Source organism: Oryzias latipes, chromosome 1 (assembly GCF_002234675.1).
Source record: "Oryzias latipes chromosome 1, ASM223467v1".
NCBI classification, from domain to species: Eukaryota; Metazoa; Chordata; class Actinopteri; order Beloniformes; family Adrianichthyidae; genus Oryzias; species Oryzias latipes.
In genome coordinates, this window is record NC_019859.2 from 24,593,878 (window position 1) to 24,615,679 (window position 21,802).

A 21,802-nucleotide genomic window follows, 5' to 3' on the forward strand; every position below is an offset into this window, starting at 1 on the left:
GATAGCATCTCTGTTTGCACATAGCAGAAAAAACATCTGACTGTCTGACAAAAACACAATAAATTTCCTGTCATAGTGTGACGGTTAATTATCTGTCAGTTTAGTCTCGGCATTAATGACCCTTGTAGCAGGTTGAGTGTTTCGGTGAACAGTATGCCTTAGAGATAAGCTTTAAGTTTGTCTGTTTGTTTTCAACAAAAATATTCAGATGGGCTAGAAATGCTTAGAAATATCAGGTAAGTTCAAAAATTACTCAATCAAAAGACAAAAACAAACAAAAACAAAGGGTGATCTTGTTAGAAAGGAATCCTTTTTCTGTCTGTCTGTATTGGATTATTTTTTTTCATGCCAAAAACCAAAACATCTGAAGAAAGGAAAGTCTTCTCACACGGATTATGTGAGCGGATTCGAGATGCATAGAATTGGCTGCATTGCAACATGCCACAAACGTCCTTCAAAACAATTTCTGAGACATCGGACTCACCTTGATGACATCGCTGCGGTGAGGTCACCGCGGTGAGGTCACTGCCCCGCTCCCATGTGAGCAGATTAAACCGATGGTGTCCTGTTGTCACGTTGGCCTCGGTGGAGCTTAATTGCAGCGACACAAAATCGCCCAGCGTGGCTCAGCAGATTAAAATCTATGCCATGCTGCATGATGATGTCATGAAGCTGAGCCCTGAACATGACCTATATTGCCTGTCATCCCTGCTTCTTTGCCTGTCCAATAATCTCCACAACAAATGAAGTTTAACAAAAACCATTTATGGAATATTCCCTGATATCGTCAATTCTAATCAAATTAAACCATACATCTAGCTATCAACTCAAGGAATTATCTTTTTTCTGTGTTAATGTCAACTACCGAGGTATCCAAATTATCATTTAAGACTACACTTTCAAAATAATTCAAATTTTGTAAAAAATTTATTTCATTTTGAGTGAAACCTTTGAAGTTGGCAACACCTGCAAGTTTATTTATTAAGATAAACAGATTACACATATTTCTATGCACGTGAAAATATAAAGGCCTAATTTTTAAGAAAAATAGTAAAATGCACATGTTTTTCAAAAATACATTATGCTATGGAGGATGAAGTTAGAAAATCTTATGCTGTCACATGACAGTTCAAAAAAAATGTTTATTAATGGGTTTCTCAATGTCAAGTGCCAACAACAAGCCATTAATATTTAGACAAATCTTACACAATTAAAAGTACACCCCACCATTACACAACATTTTGTCAACATGTATGATGGCAACTGTGCTGTCAACAGAACAGTGTGTGTGTGAGCCTTCTGTGGAGGGGTCTCCTCAGGCTGGTTTTATATAAATGATCCTTTAGGATAAGGAAAATCCATCCTGTTTATGCACATTCCTAAAATTCCAAAGGTAAGAGACCTGCTTGGTCATTTTCCTGGCAGGAAGGCAGATTTGATGTTGGAAATGCCCCCTGATTTTTCCCATCAAAGGTTCTTGGGCATTGTTTAGACAAAAACAGCTGATATGGGAAAGTTAAAAGCATCACATTGGAATTTTCCTTTCATCTAAATTTTGGAAAGCAAGGAAAACAGTGAGTGTGGGTGGGGTGAGGATCCAGAGGGGAATATGTGAGTCAAGATTCTGTGCTGATATGATTTTATTTTGTTGTTTTAACTAGTAAGTACAGGTCTGTGATACCTTTCCTGATCGCCTTAATAGATTTAAGTCAGTCTTGTTTTATCTGTTTTTACAGCATTTCATGTTGTTTTTTATTTATGGTTATGCTGTTTTCAGCAAAAATCAAAAAACTTTTGTTGTTTTCTTGAACATAATTTCTGCAGAGCATTTGCAATTCGCCTCTGAGTTTCCATCATCCCATAAAAATTACACATATTTTATAATATCTAAATCTATATCTGTTCTTTGCTGGAAAATTTTGTCATGTTCCTTCATCTTTTTATTCATGATTTATTGTGTTGAGGATTGAGGAAACTCATATGAAACATCATTAAACTATTTTTCTTCAAAATAAATCTATATGACTAATCACCAGATTATTCTATAAAGCTATCAAACACGCAACATATCAGAATTATCAAAATTTGGAGACCTGGTTTATTTTAAAATAATTCAAATCCTGTTAAAAAAACAGTTACCAAAGAGCTTTCAAAGCCTCTTCCATTGAAGAGATAATACATGAAACTTCAACCCCTCTTGTGTCTCCACAAGAGGGGGTCCAGATATAGAATATCTGCAAGAAAGACATAAAAATTGTCAAATCATGAAAAAATTCAAAGCTATTATTAAAGGTCTCATAATAAATAGACAGATGCAGTGAACAAGATCCATAGCTGATTGTTTTCAGAGTTTTTGTTTATTCCTTTTAATTCAGTAAAAATACTGTTTGTATAAATTTAAGTTTGGATTGAATTGATAAACGAGACCTGAAGATGTTTATCTTCATACAAAGCACTTTTCAAATATTGCATCTAGTCATTCATTGTTATATTTCTGTTTATGATGGTTGTTTTTAATTTTATCAGTTAAAACAAATGAATTAAAAAAGTAAAACATAAAATAATCACTTTCAAAATTGATTTTCCTGATGGGTGAAAAATATTTGAACTCAGGTTTTGTGTGTTTTTATGACATTTTTTTATTAGAGTTTTTTTTTTTAAATCATGCATAAACTTTTTTCTTTTTAAAGAAAAAATAACCGATATAGATGTGGGGCCTCAGTCTAGAACATCTAAATTTAAGTTTTTCATTGGACTTGTCATGTTAAATATTTAGCAAGTGTGGCCGAAAATAAACCCAGACCTGCATCCCTCCTATGACAGCAACCTTTGCAACATCACACATGCAGTGCATTTCATCAATTTACACATTTATTGTAGATTTTTACTGTGCCTCTTTGTAGCTGGGAGTGATTTTACTTCTTTTGAGAGGATGTATCATCTGCCTTTTACTATATCATTCAAAAACATCCATAGGATGACTTTCTTTGACATATCAGGTTAAATTTAGCACTGAGCTAAAGGAAGCAGGTAAAGAAAATGTTTAGCTGGATTACTTCAAGTTTAAAACCAACTTTGTATTCCTAATATTTCTCCCCTACACACTGTTTTTTCTGGATATGTACACATCTGAAGTCATCCCACTAACTGATAGCATTACGGCACGCTGTCCAATCAAGCTCGAAAGAGTTTCCCGGTCATGACTCAGACAGTTTGAGTGTGAGCATGTCTGTGAGAGTGGGCTGTGTGTGTCACTGTCTAAAGGTGTGCCCCATGACACTTTCCTTCGTTGTGTCTGAACTTCTGTGCCCTGGTTTCCAAGCCTCTTTTTCTCCAAGGCAAAAAGCTCCTATAACACACATTTCAGACTCTATTTTTGATCACATTCCAACACAGTGACATCAGCACGTGTGTGTGCGCGTGACGTCAGCTGTTTGTTTGTGTTCTGTGGGTGTGTTTGGGGCACCAGCTTGGTAGATAAGGCGGGCGCATATGTGCACTGTGAGAGTTAAAGAGGGAAATGCCAGACTTGAAAGAGTGACTAAAAATGTTCTACTGAAAGTCAGTGTAGTGGGTCTTTGAGAGGGATGGGTTTGTCAGCTTTATACTCCTCATTGTTCGGCTACCAATAAATAATTGTACATTTCTATTTCTTTGTCTGTGCGGCTCCCTTAACCCAGTCAGAGGAAACTGCAGTCTAATGATAACACACTTGGAGACAATAGGCTAAACAGGCAGAAATACACACAATGATGCAGTAATGCACAATACATACACATCTCTCTGTTTTGGTGAGTCTTGGGGTCAGAGGTTGGGCCTGTGCTGCTGACAGGCTCCAGACTCTAGAATTATTTATTAAATACAGAACAGTCTGGACATACCGACAGATGTCCCTTTCTCTCCATAACTCTCTCTGTCTTTCTATTTTTTTTTTCCATAAAATGACCTGTTCGGATAAAGAATAATCCTCTTCCACCTTCCCGCCCCTGGCTGGACCTTATCTGCCCAGTGATAGGGTCAGGTTGGGTTTATTTTGAGCTAGATGCAGAACTGCAAACAGTGCCAAATGCTCTGAGCATTACCCTTAAAAGCATTTTGCTGCGTTTTGGGAGTCTTGGTCTCTCTTGTGTGGCAACAACTTTCTGACAGATCCGACCTTGACTGTTTGCATTACCTGCTGCTTATTTCCAGGTTATAAAGGATGCATTTGATAGTCTGAATACACATCATACAGGTAACTTTAAACCAGCAACCACAATAGACAGAATTTCAGTAACCATGTAATTACACAATGAAGTGTCATACACATAATAAAAAGCTATTCAGCATGCTTTTTTGTTAGCATTTGGTGATAGCTTTTACGTCATCTGACCACTATTCAATCATACAGAAAAGCAATTTGAGTGATGTGTTTGATTTCATTGTCACGGAAAAAACACAAAAGCTTTAAATAGTTGTAGTTAGGCTTTATTGAAACTACTTTTTGTATCCATCACGCTATTGAAAAGCTACTATAATAATGAAAACTCTCTCAGACCAGGACCTGTGCATGGGTGTTTTGTTGTTTTGTTAGAAAAATATCTATTATCAATACTATTTATTTGTTTATTCCTTTATTCTTGTCTGAAATGAACATCAAAACAGCTTGTTTAAAAAATTTGTTTCAACAAAGTTTGGTAGGTTGATGTGTTGTGAAACATATTTTCTGACAAATTTGGAGACTTTGTGTTATTTCTATTTTGTGTTCAAATGTGTCTGTATGGATTCAAATCAGCAACATCCTAGATCTGATTCCAGTCTTTCCCAAAGTCATTCACAGTGACATGGCTCCGCAGTGTGTCAGTGGGCCTGAATTGCAGCCATAAAAAAGTGATGGGGAGTGCACACTTATCACCACAAGGGGGCGCACTCTGGTTCCATATTGAGAAATGTACGTTCACCACCGTGAGCCTGACATCAGACCGGAAACAGTTTGAAAATGTTCAGTATCATTATGGTCGTATACAGACCAATTATTTTATACATTGACTAAATTTTAGACTTTACATTTTTTAAGTTTGAATGATGTTTAATTCATGTTTTCTGGGTACCTTGGAAATCTTTTAATATGAAACAACAACAACAACAACAATAATAATAATAATAATAATAATAATAATAATAATAATAACAATGATAATAAAAATAATAATACACTTCTTTGTAGGTTTATTTTGTAAATTTTTACCGGAAGCGCGTCACCAATAACGCTAGCTTTAACTGTCAACGTCTCGAGTTGTCATAGCAAATGCAGGTCGTGACGGCGTCCAGAGAAAAACTTCATTTACAGGAGTTTCCGGGAGGAAAAAAGTCGTGGTTTAAGTCGTCTTTATTGCATCTGCTGCTGGTTTAACAGAAGCTTGGTGAGTTTGTGGACTGAAGAGTGGATTACACCGAGAGTCCAGGAGACAGAATCTGTCAGTTAGTCGAGAGTAGCGGGTTTATCTGCGACACGCCTCACAATAACGCACACATAACGGGGTAAGTTCTGAAGTCTCACTAAGAAAAAGTTTACTTAAGTTTACGGAGGTTTGTGTTTGGTCACAAACATTCAGCTTTGTGTTGTCTTTTGTCTATCACGCTGCTTGTCTTTAGAATTTACGCAGTTTAAGCCGCTAGTTAACCACCATCACACATTATTAATTTACTACACGAATTTGAACTTCTTCTGTGTTTGTTCTGAAATATCGCTGAATGAAATCAAATGTTCAGGTTGTTTGCTTTACACTAGTTTCCCAGCACAGAACTCTGTTGTGAGTTTGTTGTGGTCTTTTAATTAGGATTGTTCAGTAATGGCCGAATAAATTGTGAGAAACTTTATTTCGGTTAAGTTAAACAAACAAACTTAAAAACATCAACATAAACATTGACACTGATCAATGTCAACATAAACATTGAAAATAATAATAATAATAATAAATAAATAAACATAACATAAACATTGAACAAAATTAACCGAAAAAGGTGTTGGGTGAAGCCAAGGCTTATTTCCCCAACCCTGAATACAAACATTACATCTACCTACAAACTGTTAGAACCTTAAATCAGAAAAGAAAAAAGATGAAAAAACCAAAAAACAAAAACAAAACAAACACTTCTCAAAATGACCTCACAACCACCAAAGTCTCTCAGTCCAGAAGGTATTTTTGAAACATTTTAACTTTATACATTTTCTTAAAGTGCAGTATGGATTTTGCAGTTAAATAAAAACTGGTGTCGTTTAATTTCTCGGACAAAGTTTCTGCAGAGCGGCAGTAGATCATCAGAAATTCACCTCTGAGTTGTGGATGAAACTGTTGGAAAAGCTTGATTGATGAGATGATTGAGTGGGACTTTAATTAACCTAATCAATGCATCAGTGCCATTCGAACCTGTTATTGAGGCCCTTTTTTTTGCATCATTGGGTATATTTATATTGTGACATGTTCTTGCGTTTTAATGCAATTTTTTTAATGCTCAATTTAATTTTTTTCTTAAATGGCATGCAAGTGATCCAAATATTCAGCAATATGTATATTAGGTATCTGAAGCTGTTGTTTGGAATCAGCTTTCTAAAGAAAAAGAATAAGTTTACTGTTCAAATATTTGGCTCAGACAAAGAGGATACAGTATGTGAAGTGAACTTTCATGCTGGAGATTCTCAGCCTGGGTTTCTCAAACAGCTTCTACAGCTGTACACCCTGTTACCCAAAGATAGCTGGTTCATTGAGTCCTCCATTACCCTGAAAACCACACAAAGGGGAGCAAAAGCACACACGTGCTTCACATTGTTGTAAACAGACCTCCTTAAGAAGCTAAATAATTGCGTGTTCTGGTTCTAGCCCTCTTCTTTGCAGTGGGCTTGTTGTGATGATGACTCATGTACTCTATTTCTGAGTCAGATTTCACTGGCTCTGCTCCCCTGCTAGCCGCTGGCTAAAACCATTTACCAGCCAGTTTTGGTTTGATGAAAACCGATTCTCTACATTCCATCCTTTGCCTTCTGCTCCTCACCGAATACACATTTTGTCCTTAACCCCCCCATCTTTTTTTAATGTTTTCCACTAATTCAGTTGGGTTTATAAACCCACATTTTGCACACAATCGTTCCCGTTTTTTGCAAAGTTCTCACATTTTATACTTTTTAAAAAACATTTTAAAGCTTATAATGCATTGCTGGTTGTCAGGAGTCAGGACCAAAAAGAACCCCACCCTGCCCAGCTTTAAGCAAATAGGCTTTCTATCTCAGCCAAATGCAGCTATAATCCAAAACTGCAAATTTGTCTGGAGATTACACATTCTTCAGAGTACAGCACATGATCTGCTTTGGTTTTGCTACCACTTTCCTCAGCAAGGAGTGTTGATTTTCTACCTCTGCTGGGTTTGATTTTTTTTGTCCGATTTTATATGCAGCTCCAGCCCTAATGTCACATGATTTCAACGCCAACTTTTGTGGAGTCGTCCTCTTTGTTCTGGTTGAACAGGCTCTTTTGTCTGCCGCCGCACATGATTCCCTGAGACGTGAACCAGATCTCCCTCCATCTACTGAGTGATGTCTCCACCCTGCTGACACTGACCTGTTCACACCTTCACAGCTTTGTGAGGGACCACACAAGTTAGAAGTTAGAAAGGCTGAAGCATTCTTGTAGCCCCTATCACAAATAAAAAACAAGTTTTCACAAGTTCACCAGGGATTACCAATTATACTATTTAACATTGGGTTGCATGTGAGTGGAAACTGTAAAAGATGATGACTATCTGAGTTCAGAGTGGGAACTGTGCTGAAATACTACTGAGAGATAAATGAAAGAAAGGCTGTGAGAGAGTTAAAGTACAAACTGTTCTTTTTTCTTAGCTAAAGCCCTCTCATGCATTAAGAGAAAAGAAATGTTGGAAGCCTGAGGTGAGCTGTTGTTGATGAGGAGTCTAAATAGTTGCAACCCTTGTTGCTTTGTGGTAATTATGAAATGTTTACAATGTGCCAAAAAAAAAAACTAACTGCAAATTTAATACTGTACTAAGATACATAAATGACAATGAAAGTTTATTTTATATTTAATAGAAGACTGCAATCTTTCATTTAATATTGAATGTGTTCTATGCAGGCATAAACATGCTTGTTAGCTCTTAAACGTGCTTTTAGGAACTAAGGTTGCATGTGAAGTTGTTGCTATGACAAAAAAGTTTCAGTAACAGTTTGAAAAAAACCCTTCGCGTCCCCCCCTCCCATTACCATGCATGAGAGCACAGTGATGCACGAGGCTGCTATGATTGTCTGGTTTCAGAAAATATACACTAGAAATGTTTGGTTTGAGATATTTTGCAGACTTTTTTACCACATTTTCTTCATTTATCTTTAAGTGTTTAATAAAGAGTAGTGTGTAAGCAATCCGCTTTGTCAAAAGAGGCAGAAAGTTATTGGAGTTCATGGATGTTCTTGTACCAATAACACTAGGAAAATTAAGTCTTTTTGAACCCATTTTACTTTAGCGCTGGTGCTTTCACCCTAACTTCCTGGGTGTTTAGTAGAATCAGCCACAGCTTCCTTTTTTGCCATCTTGACAGTTCCTTCTTTCAGCTACATGGTCGCTACACCCTCCTGCAGACTTGCATTCATAAAGACAGCAGCATCTTTTGTGAATGTTAGTTGCTTGACAAGGTGAGATTTCTGAGAATAAAGCCAGCTTTCAGAAGAGAAAATCTCCCACAGAAGCTGGGAGGCTGAGTGTTTTCTGACTGTGCTGAGTCACAACGGGGGCTCACTAACACACAATGCTAATGTGGACTAGCATTCACCCAACAGAAAGTATCTGGGTATTTTCATGAAGTCTATCTAGTAGATTAAGTTCAGCTGAAGTGAGTCGTGCTCATTGGTGTCACAACGTAACCACAGACGGTGTAGCCTGTGAACTCAGCTGTAGTTGTTTGAACTTGTTCTGATGCTTAAGCTTTTAAAGGATTGTAAAATATTCTGCTATTTGGTGGATTTAATCATATTCTACATTGAAAATGTTAATCTAAAGAGATGTTTTTCAGTTTGGCATCCATATCTCTCAGACTGATGCTGTTGTTTTTCTGGAAGGGAATGTGCAGCATGGAACTGCTTGAAGACTTGGAAGCAGCTAAGTTGGTGAACTCTTAATGCTGCTTATCTGCACCTCAGGCTCACATCTCTGACCAATCAGATGACACAGCTTAAGGAGTCGGTTACATCATCTTTGGGATGGCCATGCTGCTGAAAGTCAAGCTGGTTAGATACTTAGTGACAAACATGACCACATTATGAAGCAGCTGAAGTCAAGCAAACGTCCCTTTCTTAGTTTTTTGTCCAAATATTTGTATCATTGTAGATCAAGTTGAATCTGCTATAGGCTCTCACTTGTTAGCAGCACATGTTATTCTTTTGGTTTGCATATTTGCATTATAGTCTCTCATAAGAGGTGTATGCGCTATACTATAAAATTATTTGTGCTACTGCTTTATTTTTATTTTTTATTTTTGTTTGTGTCATTTACTGTCAGTGTTTGCTTGAAGTATTACTTGGATTATAGAAAACAAAGATTAACCACAAGAGCATATGTTGAAGGCTTAACCACTGCTAACAAATCACACTAATCCTTCAATAGAACTACTGCGGCTTCATGGTATTTAAAAATGATTATTACTACTTTATCAAGAGGTTTATTTGCTTTTACTTTATGTTTCTAGTATTTTCATGATATGAAAATTATGTTTTAGTGTTTTTAACATGTTCTTGTGGCCTTTTTCTGATGATGGACAGCATTAGGGCTGCACGATATGAGGAAAACTCGCGATATGTGATATTGGTGATTAATATTGCGATAACGATATAATTTGCGGTATATAAACAAACAGCAAAACAACCAAAAACATCATTTCCATTTCACTGCAACAGTTTAAAAGTTATACTCCAACTGACCCTTGTCGACGTAGGAGGCAAACATCAAACATAAAAGGGCTCATCTGATTGATCAACAACGTAAACGGGTCCTTCCGATTGGTTAAATGCATAAAGGGATTTATTTCATTTGTTCAATATTTCAAGCTCCCATGAAATTGTTTTAGCACATTTAAGTTAACCATTTATTGCGATTTTGGCCGTCTTTTGCGGTATGCATATTGCACAGCTTGATGTCGCGATAACGATAAATTTGCGGTATATTGTGCAGGCCTAGACAGCTTATATAAAGAAAATTAAATTTAAAAATATATTTCTAAGTATTTCTTTATTCAGATCATGATGAATCAGGAGCAGCCCAAATAATGCTGTTGGGGGGGGGGGGGGGGGGGGGGGGGCTTAGTTCTGATGTAGAAAATACGCTGGGTGGGCCACAAACTCGTGCCCTGAGCTCTTTTTCAGAAAGACAGTACTCAGAAAAAGAGACTGAAAAGAATATTGCAGTGTATATTTTAAGCTTTACAAACATGTATTCCTCTGAATTTATGCTTTAACTTATTATTATGTTTAGAAAAGTGGCAAAGCGAGATTAGTGCAGGCGCTGGAATCGTTACCATGAGCACGTTTTGCAACGCATATCAAAGTCTGCTTCTTGTGAAAAAACAATTTTAGAGTAACAAGATTAAAGTACCGATACTGATAATTGATTTAATATTTATTTCCGATCATGTTATAAGCGAGATGATGGTCTAGGTCTCTATTATCAGAAAAGAAGGACTTCTGGGAAGTAACAGTCTGACGCGGTCAGGCCTCATTCATCCATTAATTTCTGATAACGGACAACTCATTGTACGTTATTACATATCTGTTAATAGCCTTAGATTAAAAAGGAGATTAACAGGATTTTAAAAAATGTCTGTATTTAATTAATCGCATTTTAATGCGATTAATTAGACACTCCGGGCAATTTTCAAATTGGATTCTATTCACCCGAGTCTGGATCGATTCAATTCATGATTTTGTTCGATTTTTTTATGATCCACTCAATTTGATTCGATTAAATCCAATTTTGAATTTGCACGGTTTATGCATTTAGACATATTTGTATGGAAAAACATTAATAATCTATATGTGTTTTGAAGATATTCCTATTTAGTCAGCAATGTATATTTAGGTCGACCAAGTGTAGCATCAGCCCTCCTATGGTATGGGAGATTCCATTATATGTTAGCATCAAGCTAGTGGACTTTGGCTTTACTGCTATTATGCGCTTAGGTCACCAGAAAAGGAAAGGCAAAGGAGATTGATCTCTACTTTTATGGATCCATTATTGATCTATCAAGCTTGGATCGATTCAGATCAATTAACATTGTAGGGTGCACGTACTGGCTCCTTACTGACCATGCACAAATGCAGCACGCACTGGGTCTACATTTAATATGTAAGTGCCTGTAGCCCAGAGAAACTACTCCCTGATTGTCTAATTTCCGAGTATTTTAACAGTCAGACTGCATGCAAGAAGCTTTCGATGGGTGTGCAAGAAACGTTCAAAAACATCACTTAAACAGTATTAACTACCTTACTACCTTGTGCAAGGTTTGGGTGGATGAAGAAAAAATTAAAAATCTGTACAGCCTCTGTGTCACACCTACTTCAACCTTACTGACCCTCACGGGTTTTATAAGTATGAATAAACTATGACCTGTTGGCCGCAGCATGCCTGTAGATAAAAATGATAAATATTTTCGCTCTATGGGTTCACCCAGCAAACTCTGGTCTTAAAATTTTGTGTCGGCCATCTGCATGACCTGTACAGGTTCACCCATTTTTTTTCCTGCGGACAGCCAGTATATACCCTTAAGGGCGTTTGTGACTAAGACTTAAGGATGGAAAACCCAAGATCAGCTGGTTTGGGACTAAATCTATGTCCAGCACAAATAATTCATCCAGGTAAATAAATAAAAAAAACAGATCCAGAAGGTTATCTAAAAAAAACATTGTTATATCCTGACAACGTTGTATCCTAACAAGCTTATCCACAAGAAGGGAATTTCAAAATAAAAGCAAAGCCAGAAACCATGAAAAGGAAAATAATGTATAATGTAAAAAATAATATGATGTCATATCCCAGTGACAATGTATAATGCTCAGTGACAGGTAAACAGAAGTGCTCCTGTTGATGAAACGTGAAACCATACACATTTTTTTATCTAGAATAATTATCTATTTTCTATGAAAATAGATTGCATACAATCATAGTCATTGTGCGCTCTATGTATATTTAGAAAGTCTTTATTATTGTGCAGGTATGCAAAGTATTGACTATAAAGCAGAAGCTGTATGTTTGTAGGGTACACAGATTGGATACTCTGATGTTTTAAGCAAACATGGTGGATCAAAAGTTGTATATCATTTGTTCACTGTCTGTTACAGTCATGTCTCGTAGAAGTTCTCGCTTAAAGTCAGGCGGTTACTACAATTCAGATGAAGAATCGGACTCAAGCAGCGTGACCAACATATCCTACCGCGAAAACCCGGTGAAGTAAGTTTCCTTTTTTTGTGCACTTTTTCTATTTCCACTGAAAGTGCTTCAAACTTAGGGAGAAGTTTTCTCTTTTTTTTTTCTAAAATTGTTTTTTCCTATTAGAGTTTTCAAGAAGAAAGCAGGAACGCGAAAGGCTGCCACCCCCACTTCCAGTAGAGCCAGCAGTAATGCCAGCTCTGCCACCCCTGAGAGACCTGTTACTCCAGGCCAGTATGACACTGACATCCTCACACTACTGAACCTGACCCGCATTAAGGGTTATCTCCAGATAAACACCTTTTAAAAGGTTTTAAACTGTTCCTGCCATGCTTATGAAATTGCACTCAGGACTCCTTCATGTTTTCATCACATTTATTTTGAAATTCTTGATATATATGTCTTCTAGTATAGGCCAGCTTGTGAATTGGTGCATTATAAACAAGGATTGTAACATTTTTTAATGAAACCCCTTCCTAAACGCATGTTTGTCACAATCTAAATGCACACATCTCAGGATCAATTACTAGTCCAAGAAGGAAATTGTATTGACTCTTCTTCTTTTTGTTTCTCAGGTCTAGACCTGTTTCCCTCAAGCGTGCAGCCCCAGCCTGTCATGAGGACTGTACCTTATGCTCCCAGCGCAGCCACTCCTCGTCCTGCTCTGACGGGGTCCTCACCCCCGAGCCAAACGCCCACCAAACGCTCCTCAGTAACCCCAGAGAAGAACACCAAAGCTGGGCTCAGCATCTCTGAGAAAACGGGTGTATACCACAGACCACACCTGAAGGGGCCCAGTCAAAGTGGGGCTGACAGCTCAGGGTATTCCTCATCTGAAGGCACCTACCTGAGGCCCTTACCTGCCACCAATAGCAGCAGCAGCTCCACTGACAGCAGTAAAGTTCAGACTCCTAATGCAGGATACATAGACCAGGTCCGCAGTGCCTTCTGGACTCTCATCGGTAAGTCCTGGATGGAATTTTTGTAAATATTTTTGTCTTTGTCTGGATGTGAACAATAAGCTTTTCCTTTTTTTTTTTGTTTTTTGGGCAGACTCAGCCTTAGTGATGACTGCTGAAGTCCAATCCAAAATCCCCAATGTCAGAGCTTTAGGTACAGTTTGTGTGCCTACGCACCCATGTATGGAAAAAAAGTTTGTGTGTTGTTATTACAATATCTGAGCTTTTTCTCATGATTTGGATTTGGTTTATCCCAATCCCTCCTGATGCATTTCTCCTCCGTGCAGCTAATGCCTCCATGAGCAGACGGACAAAGCAGGCCTGTGCTTTGGCCCTCCTCCTTCTCATCTTACTTCTTTGTGAGTAACAGACATTTAAAATACACAGGTCTGGGTGTTTAGATGTAAATAATTTAAAGAAGTGTAGTCACACTCCAAGGTTTTTTTTCCAGTAAAACAAAATAACGGCACATTTAGTCTCCTGTGCTTGTATGTCTACACGAGGGATTTCCCGATCTGATCACATGATCTGTAATTGTGCCCAATTACCTAGTTTCAGATCAGAATCACTCGATCAGAATCGGATGCTGTTTCCCGATCAGGGATATTCAGTTTATAATTTTTTTGATATGTATTAAATATTTCAAACTTATTATTACAGATATACTCTACTAGAAGTCTGTATATCATGAACGGACCAGGACATTTTATTGCTGTAACGCACAGCAGCAGTTTGAGCAGGAGGCTAATCTCTAACAAAAACAGTTCGGTAAATTCAGCAAGATGTTGACAGATTACGACGTCTGGGATCAGTAACCCTTTTTTTTTAATGAACAATTTAAACTGACGGCAAGTTTCTCTATTGGTTTGAATTGACGCAAACAACGACCTACAAAGACATTAAAAAAAGAGAGATTGAGTTAAACAGAGACAGCAGTGAGACGGCTACCAATGTTACAACTAATTTGTCAGATCCTTCACCCAAGTGATTGTAGCTATGTACGAATCTTCTTCTAACATACTTTCTTTCTTTGTCTTCAGGCATTTGGTTGCTCCTTCCATTGTTTACGTCTCTCCTCCCCCACCTGACAGTCACACAGATGCCGACACTCACACCAACAAAAAAACCAGAGAACCAGCCCTCCATCTTTGCCGCTCCTCCTCCTCAACCCAGCGTCACACCTACACCTGTGATGGTACGGCTCACCTGTAGTTTGTGTGCGGTTGAAACCTCATTTTATGTGTGAATAGGGGTCTACGAAGAAAAAATACTGTTAACACATCACTAAAGATTTGTTTTTACTTACCTCATTTGGTTCAGAAGATGTCTCTCATATTACTTACTGTTTTAAAAGTTTTTTTCTTCTTCATTATTACTACTGCTACTATTATTTCATGGAATATGAAGTATTTTATCTAAGAACTTCTTGCATCTTACACTGTTTTTAATGCATTTTTCTTTCCCACCCAGGATCCAGCTGTTGTTTCTGCTGCTGTTGAGGCAAAGATGAAGCATTCTCTGGTAAGAGAGAGTTTAGTGAATAAACCGTAGAAGATAACTCTCAGTTCTTTGCATTTACTGCAAATAATATTGTATTAAAAGAAAATGAAGATGTTTAGAAGGACCTGAAGGTTATGTACCTGTACCCGTTGTGTGTTTGTTCCAGGTGGAGCTTCAGATAAAACAAGAGCAGCTTCTGTCTCAGGTGAGGAGAAATTCGGTCTGTTTCTGCAAACATCTTCCACTTTTATTCCTCTTTTGAGATTTCATTTTCTGCAAGACATTTTTTTTTACATTTTTAATATCAATTTGCACCATCCATTGTTTTTTTGTTTTTTTATTTCTAAATTTATTATTTATAGTCAAGATGGTGGATCCAGTGTTATAAGAAGACTTTTAAGTTAAAATGAAAAACAAATTTTTTAAAACCATTGCGTAAGGATTTTTAGCAATGACATTATTATTGTGAAGTGTGAGAATCTTTTTTAACCCTTCGTGAGTTACCAAAGAACAAGTCTGCTAAAGTAGTCTTTTACATTTTTGTAGCATTTGATATCACGGGTATTACATAATAGATATGTTTATTATTTATTAAATACACAAAAGTCATGACTTTCTAACATTTTTAATTTGAAAAACATTTAACTTTACCTTAGTTAGTTTGTTTTTTGATCTTTCTAAACTAAAAAAGAATTACACTGTCCAAAACAACATACAGTATGTCATAAGGAAATTATTATAATTGTGCAATTAAATGTCTGTCAAAAGATCCTCTTCATTAATATTAAGTGTTGTAAACCACTGAAAAAGTCTCAAAGGAATCTCTAAGGTCATGCAGATGTTTCAGTAAAGGTTAAGAAATTACAAATTATAGCTTGTTGCAAGACATCAGTTACACAATTATGTGTACAGTTTTATCCTTAACACACACTGTTTTTTTTCATTTTTCTGTCAGCTGAAGGAGAAACATCAGCTGGACATGCAGGTTATAAAAGCGAAGCTGGAGGCGGCCGACTCCAGCCTCCGTCTTCATGTGGAGCAGGAAGTTGCCAGGCTGCTCAAGCAGATTGAAGGTTCCCAGGCAGAAAGTCACTCTGCTGCTGCCAGCCTCAGCCTCAAAATCCAAACCCTGGAGGCTCTGAATGCCAAGGTAAGAAAATAAGAGATAAATATTGCCTGAGCCTATCTCTTAAAGGTTAAAGCGCTTTATTGTGCTGCAGCTGTCCCAGGAGTTGTTGTTCATCCAGTCCACTCCAACCCCATGTCCCAACAGCAGCCCAGCGCCCAACCAAAACTTCCTGACCCCAGAGCTCCAGCAGGCCATGGAGAAGTGGCTCACTGATCGCATCAAGGTATCCACACAGAAAAGTCATCCACATGTTTTTAACTCCAGTATAAAAACTGTGCGTGTCATGTAGCGCTCATGGTGTCCTCCTGTGACTTTGAATCAGGAGCAGGATGTGATCAGGTTTGGAGACAGAGGGGGTTGTGCTGAGTGCAGACAGCCTTTGGCGGACAAAATGGCTGACTTTGCCCTGGAGACTCAAGGTCAGAAACATTTGTGTTCATTGTTTTTAACAATGAATTGATGACAAAGATTTAGTTACTTATTAGTTTGTTACTGTAGAATAAAATGAATATTTTTGTAAATAAAATCTGAACAGATTGATATCACATTTCTTGTTTTAGGGGCCAGTGTGATCAGCACCAGGTGCTCAGAGACGTATCGGATTCGTTCAGCTTGCTTGACCCTGTTTGGTTTCCCTCTCTGGTATCCATCTGAAAGTCCACGCACTGTCATACAGGTACAGAACATCGGTCTTAGAGCATAGAGTTTTTCTACAATCTCCATTTTTTTACGAAGCGGCCCCCCCGCCTCCTCTTCCTTAGGGTTTCCCGGTGCTCCTTCCAGGAAAATGCTGGGCATTCCACGGCGTCCAAGGCACTCTGGTTATCTCCCTCTCCCACCCCATAAGGATAAGTCATGTGACACTGGACCACCTCCCTCGCTACAATGCCCCCACCGGCCGCATCGACTCTGCTCCCAAAGACTTTCAAGTCTACGTGAGTGATCGGACTTGGATTCACTCAGATGGCACCGTAGAAAATCCAGTTCAGGGAATATTTCCCTTTACTTCAAACATAAGCAGGTGGTTTTCATCTAAGCCTTTTATGAACACTTCCTGAGCAGGTTTACAAACTTCCCTTTCCATTATATTTGTTAGATTGCTGCTTCATAAGTTAATCTTTTCTTTAAAGGAAATCTGTCATAAAAAAGTTAAGTTTGTTTTTTATACAACTTCCCTGTCAAAAAACGATTAGATAAAAGTCATTCACATGCATGATGTATTTAATGCATATTTATGTTCAATTCACTGGCACAATGTGGAGTATATGGAAAGTAAGTTTAGCTAAATGTTGCATAGCTTGATTGTATTTTTCTGTCACAGGGCATGAAAAATGACACAGAAGAAGGAATGCTGCTCGGGGCTTTTACCTACGATGAGAACGGAGAGTCATCACAGACATTCGAGCTGCCGGTGGGTTCCAGCTGCACTTCCTTCATTTTCTACGAGGCTAGAGTTAAGGCAGGGGTCGGCAACCAAAATGCCTCTTAAAGAGCCATTTTGATCAGTTTCCCATTGAGATGAAAGCACAGGGAGCCGCAACAGTAGGGGTGTTAAAAAAAATGGTTTTGCCGAAATATCGCGATGGTTTATTTTGGCAATACTTGTGTTGATTCAAAATGTTGTCAGGATATTTATTTAATTATTTAAATTGTTTTTATTTTTTATGAACCCCCTCCTCCTACGTGTTCTACACAGATGCAACATACGGTCATCGTAGCATCAAGGATAGTAGGGGCGCCCTAATGCAAATTTAATTAATTTTACGCGGAAATGGGTGGTTTTAGTCTAGGGGGAATAAAAGGTTTTTTTGGGGGCGTTCATGTGCCTACGAGATCGCCACTGACTTTTCATCCCATAACAGACAGCTTTCACAGCTGCAGACACGCCCCCTCCGCGCTTTCACGCAGCTCTCTTCATCCTGCCTGCTCGCACCATCTGAGGGTGTTAAAGGCACCACAACAATCTTAGAACATGATAGTTATTTTACTAAACCACAGAGAGCCGCAGCACAGGCATGATAGAGCCACATGTGGCTCCGGAGCCACCGGTTGCTGACCCTTGACTTAAGGCCTTAGTCACAACTGCCCCTACGGTGGGTGTGGGCTGTCTGGGGGTGATAAATGAGTAAACTGGCACGGAAATATTGAGGTTATAGACTGCTTAGTGTGCATGTAGAACAAAAATGTTTATGCACAAGACCTGAAAACCCCAAAAACTGCTACCATACAAGGGGTTGACCCATAAGGGTGCATGTGAATAAGGCTTCCAATTTTGTGTTAACGTTTTGTTTTTTGTTTTTCAATGAAGCTCTGCCTCTTTCCTTACTCTGTTCACCTGCTGAGGATTTTCTACCTTCACTGCTCTCTTTCAGAACCCGAGCGATGTGGTTTATCGGATCGTAGAGCTGCGAGTTCTCTCTAACTGGGGTCACATGGAGTACACATGTCTGTACCGTTTCCGTGTGCACGGGAAGATCGCTACCTCTTGAGCAGCTGCAGGGAGAACGTCTACAGGGCGGTGGTGCCAATGGAATGTGCTGTGCTCAGGACCAAAAGCCAGATATTTTATGCTGACTCATGTCACATTTGTGAGATGGCTGTGTGTCTGTCAGCAGGTTTTTGTTTTAATGATATATGCAGCTTTTATTAGTTGACAGAGAGAATGACAGTTGCTAGTGCAGTGCACACTGGCTTCAAATAAAAGACAAAAAACAGAATGAAAAAGTAAGAAGTTCTGGTAACTTTCTGCTTTGCTGAAAATGAATATGGCACTGCACATTTCTTAGTGTGTATTTATGAAGAAAATTTAAAAAACGGATTTTCTGATTTGACTTTTTTTATCGCGGTACTCAGAAGGACTAAAAGACATATTTCCTTGTTTCTGCAAAAATCCTAAATTTGAAATGAAAGGTAGTGGTTACAGAATCTCTCAGGGCTTTCCTCTCACGCCACGAGGAATGAAGTGACAAACATAAAGAAAAAAATGTGTTTATTCTTTTTTATTGTGTTTTTCCTGTCCATCATGGGACTATAAAGAATTTCAGTACTTCACCGTGCAAGTTCGCCTGATGCAATATACCAACCCACTGAGTGACATGCAACCTGCGTGAAAGGTAGCTTTAAATGACTTTAAAAGTCAGCTGATGTTTAAAGTGTCAAGGCTATTTATTTAATCAGTGTTATTTTAAACTAAAATACTTTACCGGCTTTTTTATTTGTTGTTGAAATATTAATATTCATAGACATTTGAATGATTGTTCAAGAAGTGCAGCTTAGCAACAACTTGTAATTATGACTGTGGTATTCATGTGTAAAAATGTCATTTGCACTGTTTTCTTTTTTTCAATAGTTTCAAACATGTGTTGGTTGAAACAATCTTCCTTTTCAGATGCACTGGAGATGGTGTCAGGTTTTTTTCTATCAAATGATGATCAGGATTAACGATTTGTTCTGTGTTTATTATTTAAACATGACCCAAATACCTTGTTTTCATATTTAGAAAAGCTTGCAGTGACATAAACGATTTGGAAATTAAGATTAAAACTATTTAATTTAGATAAGAACAAGAAATGAAAGACATTTTTTTGAAGTCTTAACTGATTTTTGAAAAATCAACAAATATAAATGTCACATTTTCACATTTAGAAAATTGTAAATAAAAAAACTTGATTTACTCCATTTAAATTAGTGTTCATTTATTGTTCTAAATTGCGTGGCATTATGCAATCACAAGTTATAAAAAGTAACGATTAAAATTTCAAAAGTTGACGTACACTTAGATGAGTTTGCTTTCTTACTTATTGTTTACAAATGTATTTATTGAACGGCCTGTTCTGTGCTTCAGTCGTTTGTTCACTGCCTGGATTTTTAAAAACACAATTCTGATCATGAATTATTCCAGCTGATTCACAGTTTTTGTTTTCCTCATATGCAGATATATTTGTTTCTAACATATGAAAATAATATATATATATATATATATATATATATATATATATATATATATATATATATATATATGTTTTTTCAATTTATAAAAAAATGGCTGTTTTTTTGTGTTCAATTGATAGTTACAGGTATTTGTGACCTAAACTGAGCATTTAATATGTTTAATACATTTCTATATTTTTTATTTAAAAATTTTATTTTTATTTTTTTATATTTTGTGTTTGTTCATATTTTAAATGTAATTCTCTGTTAAATGTATTTTTGGATTTCCAGCAAAGGTTGGTCCACTCTAAGGCATGACATGAAATGTTTAAAACTGTCATAAAAAGGTTTTTCATTAAAACTGCTCATTTAGGATTAAGCTGGAGATGCAGTAAGTTGTTGACGAGAAGATTAAGACAGCTAATGGGGAAAAAACTGACTTGTAAAGCCAAAGTGGGGTTAGAAGGAGCAGACAAAAGTGGGAAGGGTCACCTTCTGTGAGGTAAGTGACCTATCCATATTTGATCTATGGCAAAGGTCAGACAGACTGCAAAGTTAGTTTCTTGGTGGATGCGTTCGACAGAGATGTTCAAACTAGCAAGCCTGCTCTTCTGGGAGCCCATATGCTGGAGACAAAGCATCTACCTGTCAGATTTTAAATAAAATATTCATCAAAGTGTGGAAAGTGTAATGACAGCATTCTATTTCCTAGAGCTGAACAGTTAGACTAAACAAATTAACCCTAACCCCCCCCCCGGAAAAAAAAAAGATGACATCAATAATAAATCAAAATATATTTTAAAATCCCTAACAAAATCAAAACACGTGTCAGAAATGTGGTCAGTTTTGCATTTTCCCACTATTTGAAAAAAGAAACGTTTTGTTCAAGCGATCCAAACTACATTGTCCTGTATTGTGCAGTTGTTCTGGCAAACATTAAGGACATAACAACAAAAGCAAAAGGAAACAAACAACACACTCTGTGCTTAGTGTTTTTCCCCAACAGAGTTTAGTTTCTTAACAGTTCAGTCATATCTTGCAGTAGATTTCTCATTTGCTGGCCTTGCATCACTTGTTTACAGAACATTGCTGCCTCAGTGAGGTGAAGTTATATTACGTGCTACTGCAGATTTCACACCCATGAGAGAAGACCTTATTTCAGGCTTTTTGCACCCCAGCATGAACTGCACCAGACACAAATGGACCAACAACAATGGACCAGCTGCTCTGGGAAAATAACATAAAATCTTTAGAGTCCTACAACTGGGAATATGAGAACAAAAACCAGACGCAATGGCAATTTAATAAGCCAATTACAACAGGGCTTTTCTAAATAAAGCATGTTTTTTTTTAACAAAGAGAGGTTCAAAGGCGGGGTTATGAGATAACATTTGCCCCTTTTTAGTTTTGCTTCACTAGTCAGCTTCATTAACTCTATTTCAACACACCCTTCACGTATGTCCAAGCAATCCAGTCTCTGAAAACAGAACAGTGTGGGTAAGAAAATGTTTGGAACAGGCTGCAGATAACTGGCTTGCATGCGTTCTGGTCTTTGGGAGCTGGTTCCAGGGATCCGCTGACAGAAAGTAGGCCAAAGGACTGAGAAGGTGAGATCTTTGATATGATTGATACTTTTCTACAAATTACCAATTGCAAATATGAAATACAAACACTGACTCAGTATGGCATATGAGTCAGATTGAACTGAACTTTCTTCTTCTGTGTCCCAGCTTCTTCCACCACCATCGAACTTTGTCCTGAAATGTACAACAGAACCATTTACGCCAACTCCACCAACCTCAAGGCCCCTTTGCCGTGGTACGAGC

General features: G+C 37.6%; 1 protein-coding gene across 4 annotated transcripts; it reads left to right on the top strand.

Moving 5' to 3' along the window:
* Positions 1–5,247: 5,247 nt before the first annotated feature.
* LOC101162344 lies at positions 5,248–19,142 on the top strand. Of its 4 annotated transcripts, none has more exons than XM_020704831.2 (16): positions 5,248–5,520; positions 12,371–12,479; positions 12,585–12,688; positions 13,034–13,420; positions 13,512–13,598; positions 13,705–13,776; positions 14,458–14,612; positions 14,888–14,938; positions 15,084–15,122; positions 15,873–16,067; positions 16,138–16,269; positions 16,369–16,465; positions 16,607–16,722; positions 16,808–16,981; positions 17,368–17,457; positions 18,419–19,142. In XM_020704831.2, the coding sequence occupies exons 2-16, from the start codon at positions 12,373–12,375 to the stop codon at positions 18,533–18,535; spliced, it is 1,923 nt and encodes a 640-aa protein (XP_020560490.2). In that variant the 5' UTR covers positions 5,248–5,520; positions 12,371–12,372; the 3' UTR covers positions 18,536–19,142. The 4 variants fall into 4 exon arrangements, with proteins under 4 accessions (XP_020560490.2, XP_011476608.2, XP_020560494.2 ...); XM_011478306.3 differs by having other exon boundaries at positions 13,512–13,571; XM_020704835.2 differs by having other exon boundaries at positions 5,248–5,402.
* The last annotated feature ends 2,660 nt before the right edge of the window (positions 19,143–21,802 follow it).